The sequence below is a fragment of the Gallus gallus genome, chromosome 2 (assembly GCF_016699485.2).
Source record: "Gallus gallus isolate bGalGal1 chromosome 2, bGalGal1.mat.broiler.GRCg7b, whole genome shotgun sequence".
NCBI classification, from domain to species: Eukaryota; Metazoa; Chordata; class Aves; order Galliformes; family Phasianidae; genus Gallus; species Gallus gallus.
Genome location: NC_052533.1, coordinates 20,888,975 through 20,902,165, shown reverse-complemented (window position 1 = coordinate 20,902,165; position 13,191 = coordinate 20,888,975). Strand labels below are relative to the sequence as shown.

The following is a 13,191-nucleotide window of genomic DNA, read 5'->3' as shown; positions in this document are numbered from 1 at the left end:
CAAAGGCAATAGAATTAGCATCCTGTGTTTCTCTTCAGTCTTCCCGCTAGAGGGCTTACGTAGTCTCTGAGATATGCAAAACCAGTAGCATATATTCCACATGTATTTCTCAGTGGCGCATTACTAATGCTATCTTTTTGTAAATTCAACAGTTAGCAAGAGGTCAGGAGCCCTTCAGGCAGATATGTAAAAGTTAATCTCCTCACGCTGCCTTCCTTTTGCCTTGGATGAACACTGAACAAAACCCAAATGCACCAGTGCAAATAAAGCGCCTACAAACAAAGCACATGAAGTGCACTGCTTTGTGATATCCATCTCCCTAGCTCTTTTGCATACGTGTGGTTGAATTTAGACGATCTCACAAATGTTAACTAGGGAGTGCGGAGCTCACTGCCAGTAGTCTTAGAAGCACTGCAAATGGAGGACGACTGGATGCTTGTGCCAAGTTCAAGCAGAAAAACAACACAGAAACCCACCTTATGAAACATGTCTATCTATACGGCTACTACAGTTGTAGCATCTTCACCTACCAACAAGTCTATATTTTTACATTTTCACCAATGCAATTAAAATTTTCTTCCTACTCCCTTAAAGGGAATGTGGTCACTCTTGTACACAAGGGTTGCTCTGTTTTATTATGTTGGGCCAGGACGTCAGAAGTGGATGTTGGTAGTGTGGCAGTAGAGGTTGAACCTTCCCACCAATATCCCATTCCATTTTGTTGCTGTGTGACAGACGGCAGCAGAGGGGCAGGCTGCCATGACAAAGTGGTGTCTGACATGAAGTGTGTATGACACGAAGGTGTGTCACTGAATTCCTCCATGTGGAAAAAATGACATTCCTTGACTCTTGCTGAACATTCATGGAGACCAAAGAGTGGATATGCGCAAAGTGAGGCAGCGGGTGGTGCATTTCAGCAGTAGCCACAGTGACACAAAAAACAAGCCACGTTCTGGATGGCCGCACACAGCTGTCACACCACTAAATGAAGAATGTCTTGATTGGCTCATCTGCACATATTGGCTAATGGTGGTGACTATGCTGAAAAATAGTGTTTTGTAGCTATGAATTTGATCCATCAAACAGTGTTATTGTGCTCTTTGTAGCAGTTGTAGTTTCTATGGAAATAAAGAGGAGACACTGCATTCGGAATGACCTGCACATCATATACATCTGCCATTTTGCTTATCAGCACATGTCTCTTCAAATCTTATCACTTATATACTTTATCACTTCTTTGCAATTTTTCCAGCCTTTAATTCTTTTTATTACTGTACCCAGGTCTTATTTAATTAGGAAGGTCTCCTGCCTAGACATCAATGTATGTTGGAAAAAAGTTCAGCACCACATCTCTCATAATCTGTACTACACACAGATTGACTCCAGTAAATACAACCACTTGGCTGCTGCGGTTTGATACCAAGATATGCTGCCACACAGCCTATCTCTGAAGCCCAAAATCTCATCGGTCGCTCCTTTGCTTCTCAGGCACCCTGAAAAGATGGGCTTCAAACATGCTCCCTCTGCCATCAGGTTGGATATTAGGGAAAATTTATTCTCAGAAGGAGCGGTGAGGCAGTGGCACAGGCTGCTCAGAGAGGTGCTGCAGCCACCATCCCGGGAGCTGTTCAAGAAACGTGCAGATGTAGCACTGAGGGACACGGTCGGTGGGCACGGTGGGGATGGGCTGATGGCCGGACCAGGTGATCTCAGAAGGTTTTTCCAACCGCAATGATTCTGTGATTCTATGAAATAATGAATCACTGAGTCCATGAGCTTTACGGCCACTCCAGCGACAACATCCGACGCACCCTGACCACAGACCGCCTCACAGCCCGGCGCTGACGGGAAAAGCGCCGCTCCCGGCGGCAGCGCACCGCCCACTCGCTCTGAGGAGGAAAAGCCGCCGCGGGCCCGGGGCCGTACCACCCCGAGCGGAGGGGTGCCGGGGGGTATCGCCCCCCGTTCCCTCAGCTCCTTGCGGCCCCGCCTCGCGTTGTTCGGGCGCCCCGTCTACCGGGTGCTGTCGGCCGCATCTCAGCGTAAAAGAACCTTCAGGCGGCTCTCTGCGGAGCCTGCGGCCCGCCCCGCTTCCCCCCCCCCCCCCGAAGGCGGCCGAGTGTTTGCGGCCGGGTGAGGCCGGGCGGGAGGGGCAGGTGCGAGCAGAAGATGGCGTTCCCCGGGCAGCCGGCGCCCGGCGGCGGTTACTATCAGGGCGGGGTGAGCGGGGCTGAGCCCGGGCGGCGGGCGGGATGAGGGGCACGGCGCCGCGGGGCTCTCGGTGAGGGGCGGCGGGCCCTGGTGTGGGGCGGCACGGCAGGATACGAGTCCCGCGAAGTAGGAAGGAAGTGGCCACATCAGCCCCTGGGCGGAGAGGGTAAAATAGTAGCAAAGAGTACTCCAGAGTCGAGGTTGCGTGATAGACGTGCTTTCAGGGTATGTAGGAAGGCTGCTCCGAAAGTAATGCCTCCTCTCTTATTCTGCTGGCCCACGACGTCAGAGGCGGATGTTGGTGGTGTGGCATAGAGGTGGAACCTTTCCACCGATATTCCGTTACGTGCTGTTGCCGTGTGGCAGACGGCAGCAGAGGAGCAAGGCTGACAGAACGGCATCTGACATGAAGTGCGGATTGTAGCAAAGGTGTGGAACTGAATTCCTCCATGCGGAAAAAAATGGCACCCACTGACATTCACTGACACTTAGTGGACGTTGGTGGACATCAAACAGTGGATGTGAGCGCAGTGAGGCGGTGGCGGTGCATTTCAGCAGTGGTGACAGCAGCAGTGACCTCAGTGGAGCATGCAGGCTCTTGTTCATCACTGGTGAAAATACACAGTTAATGGCAGTGACTGTGTTGAAAAACGGTATTTTGTAGCTGAGAATTTGCTCTGTCAAAGAGTGTTATTGTGCTCTTTCTTTCTGTTGTAGCTTCCATGGAAACAAAGAGGAGGCATTACTTTCAGAGCGACCTCCGTATATAAAAGCAGAAGTTGATTCTTAAGTACAAATGTTATTATTTCATACACTTGGCTGAATCATTACTTCAAAATTAATACATTTTCTTCTTGATTTCTGAAGTATGGAGCAGCTCCAGGAGGCCCATCATTCCCTGGACAGGCTCAGGATCCTCTGTATGGTTATTTTGCTGCAGTAGCCGGACAGGTAAATTTACACAGTGTTATTTACTTCTTATTTTGGGAAGCAAACTACACAAAATTCTACAACACTGTGTTGTAGAAATGCCTAATTTTCACAGCAGGGAGAGCTCCATGGTTTCAAGTTGTTGATAAATAGCTGACTGCTCTTATATAGCCTGTCTGCTGAAATGCATCAGCACAGTCAAAGAGCTGGTTAGCATTATTCAAACTGCATAGTTACTATCTGTACTGTATGAGATACAGCTGTGCATGTGCACAGCTTGTGTACAGTTCCTGTATATGTGATGATTGCATATTACTTGAAATGTTGCAGCTGAATTGTGGCTCAGCCATTGGTTGGGGAGTGCTGTTTTTGGAGAAGGAAGCCAGAAACAATGGGGACATCAGAAGCAGAAGTGCTGTTATTAAAAGCAGGAAATGCCAGTAAGAAAGAGATCACTGTATGATGAAGTGGTTTGATAGGGTCATAACCATAATGACAGTCTCTACTTGTGCCAATATCCAGGTTTGCTTGTAGGACAGCATGACTACTCTTTCAGAGCAAAGGGCATTCACAACTTTATTCCCTTTGTAATTGTACACTGCATCTTTAATTTCTGTGGTTTCATGGCATATATTGTTTCCATATATTTATGGTTGTTTATGGAAATAAGGTTAGGAGCAAATCAGATTTATTGAGCCAGAAGTTCTGTCTTTGTTGGCAATACATATAACACAGCTTTTTACTGCACACCCACAGGGTGTGTGGAAATGTAGAACTCTGTGCATCCATGGGTACACATAATGACAACATGGGAGTTTAAATTCAGCAGACTTGCTCATGCTTAAATTCTCAGATTGACTGTAATTTGGGTTATGGCTTTTTGTTCACATTGTTATTCCTTTCAATTAATAATGCTTCTTTCAGTCTATATATTATTTCTCTAACATTGCATGTGCAAATACATAGACCCTGTATTTTTGTAGTAAAGGTGAACATTGGGTTAACTAAAGTGTTATGTGTAAAGGCCCTCCAGTAAGACAGAGCCTGGGCTGAATGACAATTTCCTGCCAGCTTGAGTGCTTCTGTTCAGGTGCCACCAGATTGTGTGTCAGGAATCAGCATTAGAGCCTGTAACTGATGCTGGAAAAATGAGTAAGGTCCTGCTGTAAAGAGGAAGAGAAACAAAATGCAGTGCTATGGCAAGAGCTGGACCTAAGTACTGTATAGACCACTCCCAGAAAGCTCAGGTGGGGCCTGGTTACTGAAAACTAGGAAGCTAGCGAGCCAGTGGGTATGACCAAGTTATTATCTCAAGTATTTATGCTAGTACTCTAAATAGCCTTTATTGATAGAACCATTCCTTATTGGAATAAAGAGAGTGGCTTTTAAATTGATTCATTCTTAGAATCAGAAGAGTCTGTTCCAGGGACCAGTGCTTGTCCAGAACCAAAAATTCTGTTAGGGAGTCAGTGAAATCAAACATAAATTATCAGTTTTCACAGCCTGCTATAAAAGTCTGCAAAAAGCCACATATCCCAGTTCTCCAGTAGTACTCGCTATAGAACTAGTAACGTCTTTGGTAGTGATCTGCTACTGTGTTGTTTTTATGCCTAATACAGAATGTTGCCTGAGCTTTCTTGTAAACTACTTGAAGTAGTTTACAACAGAAATCATGTCTTGATTTGATGAATTGCCTTTGTTTATGGAAAGAAGTCAAATCCTTATTATTGACTCCATAGGAACTAATAATTTTTAATCTGTTTGCAAAGCCTCCGTGCCTTGTACAGTTTAGCTCTTTAAACTCTGCTTCAAAAGATAAAGGCCAGGCCCTTTTATGGTAGTGTAAACATGTTCAAAAGATCATGCTTTTCTGTCTTAGGTCCTACTCGGAAGTTATCCAGATCTGGCTTTTGTTTCACAATGCACAAGGGCTTTGAAGACACTCACTTCTTAACATGCATGGCTAATTAAAATTATTATTTTATGCTTTAATTTTCTTTCCTCTGAGTGTAATGTTTCTGATACAACCGTATAGCTAGGGTGATGGAAAAGATTGGATGCAGTCCTGTTTTTCTGCTGCCATTACTGTTGCATAGAATTAAAGTGTTGTCTTCTTTTCCTAGACCATGTCAAATGTCATTTAATACATTAACTACTCTTTTGCTAATAAATGATACTTCATTTACTTTCCTATCTGGAGGTTGGTGACCCTGGCTGTGTTAGGGAGGTTGGAACATGCTGATCCTTTGGGTTCCTCCCAACCCAAGCCATTTGATTCTATGATTTCTGACAGTCAGCTGGCTGCATCATTTTGACCATGCCATGCTATATCTTGATACCTAAAGAAAAAAAGAAGTAGGAACAAATTTGTTTTAAACATAAAGCAGTGTAAAGCATTAAATAGGGAATAAAGAGTTGAAGTAATAATGCTTTTGGTGCCTGCAGACATAATGTTGTAAGGCAGAAGAAGGTAGCGAGGGTGCCTTCTAATAAGATAGAAACCCTACAGAGTAATAGCAGATAAAAAAAAAAGAAGTAAAATTGCCTCACCCCTTCCAATAACAACTCAAGAGAAGTGCAGCCTTTGTCCAGAGAAGTGCTGCTCCCTTGGCTGCTAACCCTTAAATGAGGGTGAGGAGGGGTGGATGCAGATTTCTCCCCTGCTGCTCACACAGGTGTGTTGTTTGCACCTGAGCTCCCTGTGTTAGCCATGCCTTCTCACCTGGTGATCAGCCATTGTTTCAGGCCATGATCTGGCAATCTCACTGCAAATATTCTGTCCTTGAGTGAGATTAAATTATACTCAAACTGTTCATAAACTGAGCTTCATGTTGGTTTGTAGGGAGCATAGCATAGAATGGCAATTCTGCTTTGGTCAGTTCACTGCTGTCCATGACTTACTAGTTGTTTTCTCTCTTTGGCCCCAAGAGGTGTACTTTGGAAGAACGTTGTTTTCCAAACTCTGTGGATACATATCTTTTTTGGTGTTTGTTGTCTTTTTATTTTTTCCTTAAAAATAGTTTGCTTTCTGCTTGTGTTTGTTCTGCTAAGAGCTTAGTATTCCCTAACAACCCTTCTTCTTTTTTTCTTTTCCTTTTTTCTTTAAATTTCTAAGTCATGAGGCAGTCTTGAGAGGAGGATGTGTATGATCTGGGTTCCGGGTTTTTTGCTGTAGCAATGAAATCATAAATCTCTAAAGTGAAAGAAATACCTATTGAGCTTGGAGGAAACCTGCCAATCCTGTTCATATTTTTGAGAACACTAAATGTGAAAGTAGTGCATGTTGCAAAAGTATCAGCTAAAGAGACATCATTAGAGATAAGGGTCATTAATAGCATTTTGACATATAGCAGAAACAGAAGGATGAATAAATCAATGCCTATGGAAAAGGGAGTGGGTATTGGGAGTAACCAATCTGGGAGAGTGATTTAAAGCAATAGCTGATACATCTTCTGTTATCGAAAGGATGGACAAATAGATGCTGATGAGCTACAGAGATGTCTCACCCAGTCAGGGATTGCAGGAGCCTATAAACGTAAGTTAACAATTTCAACAAACAAAGCAACAATGCTAACGTGCACTAATTCTTATACCTTCTACTAGAGAGTGCTTGTAGTTGTGCTTTCTTCAGTCTCTTTTATTTGCATGGTGAAGAGGCTTTCTTTCCATATGGACTACTTTGAAATGTAAATTCTCTGTATTTAGTTCTGTGCACTTTGGGCTTCTCTTCAGCTGCCTTCGTTCTCTGCTGCTGAACTGTGCAGTTTTAGTTTGCAATGGAAGTTGAGTTTTGATACTGACCAAAACATTCTGTCCTGGGACATAGCATTCCATTTACAAAACTGAGTACAGTGAGCAAAACGCCTTGTTAAAATAATCTCTGTGCTAAAATATGAAGGACCGCTTCGATTGAAACCCAAAACCTTTATGGATTAAGCTAAGAGCAAATTAATTTTATATAGAATTTGAAGTGTCTCCAGATTGTCTGCTGTCATTGTTTCTAACAAGTAATGATTAAAAGCTCTTACTTGGATCAAAACATGGTACGGCTTTGTACAGTGGAAGAGCTCATATAATATTGTATACACTATATTATAACAAGGAGCTTAAAGTCAGATGAATAAAACTGAAATTGTCAAAACAATAATTATTTTCCTTCTTGTAATTTACACAGCTTTCAACTTGGAGACATGCAGACTCATGATCTCAATGCTGGACGTATCCTTTATTATGGAGCATAAACATTTAGCATTATGTAAGCAAAGATAAGAGAATACCTGATATTTGGGAAATGCTTTGCAGTTTGCATTCAGCCTTCAGTTGCTATGTATTGTGATTGAGGACTACAATGTTCTGTTCTTATGCACTTACATTTTTACAATTCTAATAAATCATTATCAGAATGATTTATATAAATCAGAATTCTAATAAATGGGTCTGTCAGTGATTATCTTTTTGTAACAAGTGACATCCCTCTAAGACTAGGGGGCTGTTTATCCATTGAATGTATGAAGAGTCAGGTCTGACAGCCCAGAACAGAGGCTTGTGCAAATAGCTCATTGTACTTTTGAAACTGGACGATATGGTAATGTCCTAATGAATTAAGCATCTGTCCTACACAGGCTGGATGTCATCTAAGGCCCTCCCAAATCCTGTTCCTTGAATGAATTCATTCAGGTATCTAACAGGAGAGTGTATGGCGTTCAGCAGTACAACCTATGGAAGATTTAGATACACTGTGCAGGGTGGGAATATTTGGAGTTTTATAGTTTAAACTTAATCTGTCATGTTCATATATTTCGCTGCTTAATAAGAAAGCAGGAATGAAACTGAGACATCCAGTAACTTGGACAAACTGCTTGCAGAGAGTTCTGATAATATTCTAATATTATTCCAATTTATTTTTTTGTTTTGGCATCTAATTTTACTTCACATACATATTGTATCAGTAGGAATTTACTGCAGTAGGTAGAGGAGGAATTTAAGTGAGTCACATTCATAAGGTGTAATTGAGAAGTGCGGATGGTGACGTTTGGTTTTGGTCAGTTGGTGCTGAGGTGTGCTTCAGTTAGTTTGCCATCACAGAGGAAGTTATCACCAAATATAATTACCAGTGGCATTCAGAGAAAGAGTTTTCATCTACAGACGATAAGAAAGCTGATTTCCATTTGACAGAGGGCTGTCTTTTTAATTTATGAAGTTCAGGAACGTTTTTCTTAGCTTTGAAATCAGAGGGATATGTCTGGCACACTGGGATTTCATGAGTTTAAGGAACTGTGGGCTGTGGTCAATGGCTGGAAGCAACACTTTGTAAATTTTGACAGTGATAGAAGTGGCGCGGTGGATCGCCAAGAACTGGAGAAAGCCTTGGCAAATATGGGTAAGTTGTGAAATTTCCTTGTTTCTGGTGCTGAGTTCCAGCATCCCCCCATAACTATTGTCTTACTATAGTAGCTGATACATAGTATTTCCAATAAAAACATGTTCAGCTGTGTTAACCTACTTGTCTTCAGTACGGTCTTTCTGTTGTCAAATAGGATTTAGATTGAGCCCGCAGGCAGTGTCTGCCATCACCAGGCGATACAGCACTCATGGAAAGATTACATTTGATGATTACATCGCCTGCTGTGTGAAACTCAGAGCTCTCACTGGTATGTCAGATTATAGCCTCATTACCGTCATCTCTGTAATATGTTTTTATTTAATAAAATCTAATTACTCGGGTTCCTCATGTTTTTATGTAACACGTAATAGGTTTCTTTTACAGGTAGAACCGTAACAGTTATAGACGATGATGATTTAAATCCCTGTTGAAAAAATGGACTAATATAAGGTTTGTTCCAGAGACTGATAAAGTAGTGTTATCAATTTGGGAAACTATTTATTAATGGAACAGAATGTGCTGTGGATGGCAAACATGGGGATCAGTTAAGTCTTGAAATGAATTGCTGTGTTCTTAAGTTCTCATTCTTGCAACTTTGGGATATTTTTTTTCTTCCTTTCACTTTGCTCTGCTTTCATTTCTCATTTTGTGCAGTTTTGAACCTCGTGGTTTGCTTTAGGATGACAGTGAGGAAGTTGAGAAATTCACATAAAAACTTGTAGCATGCGGATTAGTACAAATGGTTGACTACTACAGTCAAGCACTTGCAGTAGGCATGTACGCAAAATACAGTGAAAGTACAATGTGTTCTTAAAAATTGAATAGTTCTTACCTGTCTTTTGTTTGGTTTAATATCTTTGCAGAATGTTTTAGAAGAAGAGACGCATCTCAGCAGGGTTTTGTGAATTTCCAGTACGATGATGTAAGTGAACTTTAAGGAATCAGTTAAACCTATGCGAGTTAAACTAAGGGCAAACTTAAGACTGAAATCAAACATTAATAATTTCAGTTAGTGCCTCTTACCTACGATAATGGTATTACCCGAGAGCACAAAGTTTTGGGGTTTCATTTCATTCAGCTCTGTTGGAGTTCAGCTGGGCAGAAAGGTTGGAACCGAGTATTCTATTACAAAGTTTACACACATTTATAGAGATATTTCCAATTTCATTATGAGTTTTCTGTGGATTCCTTTACCAATACAGTTCAAGAAGGTGTAACACTTGCTAACATCACTTGGACTTTGTTTCTTTGTTTTAAGGTTTGGTAGGCATTTTCCCTGGGAAAGACTGTGGGAGGTGGTATAGCGGACACAACAAATCATACTCTGTCAGCCTTGTAGGTCTTGGCTTCCTGGCTGTTTGTATCTATGTGAGATAATCAGAACAGTACATTCAAGTAGTTCTGTGTTTGTTTTTTCCTTCCTTAACAACAACAACTTTTTCTAACAAGTGATTTTTTTTTTCAGTTCATACAGTGTGTTATGAGCATCTAAATCAAAAGGGAAGGTGTGGACGATCACAGTTATCATTCCAGTTCGTGCTTTGCTTTGCCAAATCATTGCATGATTGCGTGCCTCAGTATTGGAAATTATGCATTTTCTGAAGGTATTGCTTGACACACTTGTTCAGTTTTGATAATGAATATAAACTAATCATGCACTGTCATGTAACTTTCAACCTGTGACTATTAAAGATTTTCTATTTTCATGAACTTCTATGGCACAATGTGTAACAAAGATTATGTACATATTATGTTTTTCTGTGTTTACTTTTTTTCCTGTGATTCACTAAAAAATGTTCCTGGAGTGAAAGCTACCACCCTCTGTCTTCAACAACATCATGCAGATGGCATAAGAGAATATTATTTTGTCTTTGACAATGCAAGATACATAAAAACTGAAAGAGATAGCTTTGGAATGATCGTCTCGTCTGGTAGAGCATCAGTAAAATTTAAGGTGCTTGTGTTGACAGCTGGGCGTTTTTAAGATGAGATCATTGACATCATGCACTGAGTGTAAGACTGCCTGTTACAGCTCCTCGTAAACAGCAATGATTATTTCATTATAACATAGCAGAGAACTCTTTTGATAGCGTGCCCTTGTATAGGGGGCATTTGTTTCAGTAAGATTCTTGCTCAGTGTCGCTACATAAAACATTTTAAAACAAATAAGTGTGCTGTGTCAGTTTATACATTACCTTTAACTAAGAACTTAAAGTTGCCAGACTGCAGTGACGTCACTGTTTTTCTGTCCTTCTCTTTAAACCCTAGCAAGTACGTTCCTGTCATTATATGCTAACTAGCATACAAAGTCTAAAACCACTCCCATATCTCTCAGATGGAGTTTCTTCATAAAAACCTTTATTTTTCATTATAACAGTGCTGTGTTTTAGATCTGTGACTCAAATGGTGTTAGTATTGCCCTGGTGTTTTATCTGTTGCTGAGTAGGGCATGCACAGCTTCAGGGCCGCCTCTCCTGCTCACCCCACAACTCCCCATAAAGATCAATAAAGGTGTGTCTGTCAAGCCTGCCAGGTCTCATCAAGGCATTATGCAAAACATCAGCACAGTTGGTGGAAGCCGCACTACGACATGATCTGTGGTCCCTGTTCCATCCATTTCCACCAGCAGCTGATTTAAGGTCTGCTCCTCCTCAGCATTAGCAAAACCAGATACATTGGTTGAGTGCTTCTTGCCCACAGTATCAATGTCACAGTATCAGTGTACACAATGCAGGGTTGGGGAAGAGACATGGCCAGGAATGCCGATCTAAGCTTCCCAAAGCCACATTCCAAACACACACACACACACACACACTTTCTCCTTCACCTATTTAACTGTTTTAATTTGACCTGCAGGGATTTTCTACTTTTTGTTTTAAAGACTTTGTCCCCTGTCCTGTTGGGGCAGGGAGCTGGAAGCTGGTGAGTGCTTAGCTGCTGGCTTATGTCAGCCCAGCACAGGCCTGGTATGTTCATGAAAGAAAACATTAGGCAATAATGAATACAGCATTCTTGTAAATAAGTGTAACTTACTGGTCAGTCTAAGACCCCAGAATTTGTGTTACAGGTAAGAAGTTATGCCATAAATCTTGAGAATTAATGATGAAATCATACCTGGGAGTAAAATTGTACCTGCATATAAAGGCTTGGCTTGAAGAACGCACTTAGCTGATCTGCACCTGTACAGTCAACAAATATACAATCAGCAGAGTGGTGCAGTTAGGCTGGTATTTTACAGGTTGGATAACTGGAAGGATTATCATGTTGGAAAGGGATAATAAAAAGTAAATGAAATGCTCACCTGTGTCATAGGCTCACAGAAGAACTCCAAAGGGAGCAATCTCCAGAAAGAGAGCCTTCCTTAGTGGCAGTCAGCCCTTAAATGGGGTGTAGGAGAGGTGCAGCCTGGCTCCACCCCTTGTGGTCACACAGCTCAATTGCCTTCACCTGTGCTGCCATGGCTGACTCACTGCTCACCTCAGGTGGTCAATTAGAGGTTCAGACCATAATTTAACAGTTCCCATACATACACTGTGCAAAAATGGTCTAGCTTACTCACTGTGGAAACAAGGAAGTTCTTTACTTTGAAAAGTACTGGGGTGGGTTATGTTTTTGTGGTGTATTTGTTGTTTTTGAGAGAAAGGTGGGAGGTGGTGTTATTTGTATGTTATTTATGTATTATACAGGGGAGGTTTAGGTTAGATGTTAGGGGGAAGTTTTTCACTCAGAGGGTAATGACACACTGGAACAGGTTGCCCAAGGAGGCTGTGGATGCCCCATCCCTGGAGGCATTCAAGGCCAGGCTGGATGTGGCTCTGGGCAGCCTGGTCTGGTGGTTGGCGACCCTGCACATAGCAGGGGGGTTGAAACTCAATGATCATTGTGGTACTTTTCAACCCAGGCCATTCTATCTCATGATGATATGATTTTTGTTTTGCTTTTTTTCCCATACTCTCTGGTGCAATAAAAGAAGACCAAAGCCAAGACCCTAAAGTCTTCTTCCTCACTTGTACCAATCACCTACTGGGCTGCAAAGTGCTGCAAGAGCACTGGGAACCAACAGGGTTATCTTCATGGATCTTGTAAACACAAAACAGAGAAAACTGTAAAGCAAAGAGTTCAAGAACCAGGAACAAATTCTAGTTCACCAAAGAAGGCATTGCCTTCCATACACACTTCAAAAACCCAAGGTGTTCACAGGGACTGGCAGAATACATCACTTTTTTGCTTTCAAACATGAACAAAGATAATCAATAAGGTTACTGAGGAGTGCGTATACGGTGCTGTCATCTTTAAAAATAATAAAAAACAACTTTAAAAATTGCTTCCCACAATGGTAGATTAAACAATAACTCAGAATTGAGGTTTTCTCTTTCCCAGAAGGCTTACTTGATTGAATCCTTAGATGACGCTACGTGGGATGATTATTCTTGGTCTTCATACAAGCAACTGGGAATGGTTCAGAATGGACAAATCATATCCAGGTTGCTTTCAGACATGCATGCCTAAGGAACAGCAGGACAGTGAGACCAAGACTGGGAAGCTTATTAGGATCATTTTCAAATGTGTAATTATTAAAAGCAGCGCCTGCATTTTAGGCAGCAGCCTTTTCCCCCATACATTCAGCACCTTTTTTTTTTTTTTTTTTTTTTTTCCCAAAGAGATCT

The 13,191-nt window shown here is 41.7% G+C and overlaps 1 protein-coding gene and 1 long non-coding RNA gene across 7 annotated transcripts; one reads left to right on the top strand and one right to left on the bottom strand.

Moving 5' to 3' along the window:
• Positions 1-1,891: 1,891 nt before the first annotated feature.
• On the top strand, positions 1,892-11,053 carry SRI (sorcin). 6 transcript variants are annotated; one of them, XM_046922026.1, is made up of 8 exons: positions 1,892-2,156; positions 3,079-3,162; positions 6,607-6,676; positions 7,316-7,359; positions 8,374-8,521; positions 8,679-8,792; positions 9,388-9,446; positions 9,990-10,690. In XM_046922026.1, exons 4-8 carry the CDS (start codon positions 7,342-7,344, stop codon positions 10,014-10,016), a joined length of 366 nt encoding a protein of 121 aa, XP_046777982.1. In that variant the 5' UTR covers positions 1,892-2,156; positions 3,079-3,162; positions 6,607-6,676; positions 7,316-7,341; the 3' UTR covers positions 10,017-10,690. The 6 variants fall into 6 exon arrangements, with proteins under 6 accessions (XP_046777982.1, XP_046777974.1, NP_001074334.2 ...); NM_001080865.2 differs by having other exon boundaries at positions 2,142-2,220; positions 9,990-11,053; NM_001396633.1 differs by lacking the exon at positions 1,892-2,156 and adding an exon at positions 2,573-2,640 and having other exon boundaries at positions 9,990-11,053.
• Positions 10,937-13,148, bottom strand: LOC107052578. The gene is made up of 2 exons (XR_001465163.3): positions 11,826-13,148; positions 10,937-11,703 (listed from the first exon to the last, which is right to left on the bottom strand). It is a non-coding gene; the product is annotated as an uncharacterized LOC107052578 (long non-coding RNA).
• Between the last annotated feature and the right edge of the window lie 43 nt (positions 13,149-13,191).

Bases quoted from the DNA above. Each gene is read 5' to 3' on its own strand.
- SRI (NM_001080865.2), top strand. From the start codon at position 2,170: ATGGCGTTCCCCGGGCAGCCGGCGCCCGGCGGCGGTTACTATCAGGGC. The intron at 6,677-7,315 runs GTAAGTTAACAA...TAATTTACACAG, and splicing joins GATTGCAGGAGCCTATAAAC to CTTTCAACTTGGAGACATGC. The intron at 7,360-8,373 runs GTATCCTTTATT...CTTTGAAATCAG, and splicing joins TCATGATCTCAATGCTGGAC to AGGGATATGTCTGGCACACT.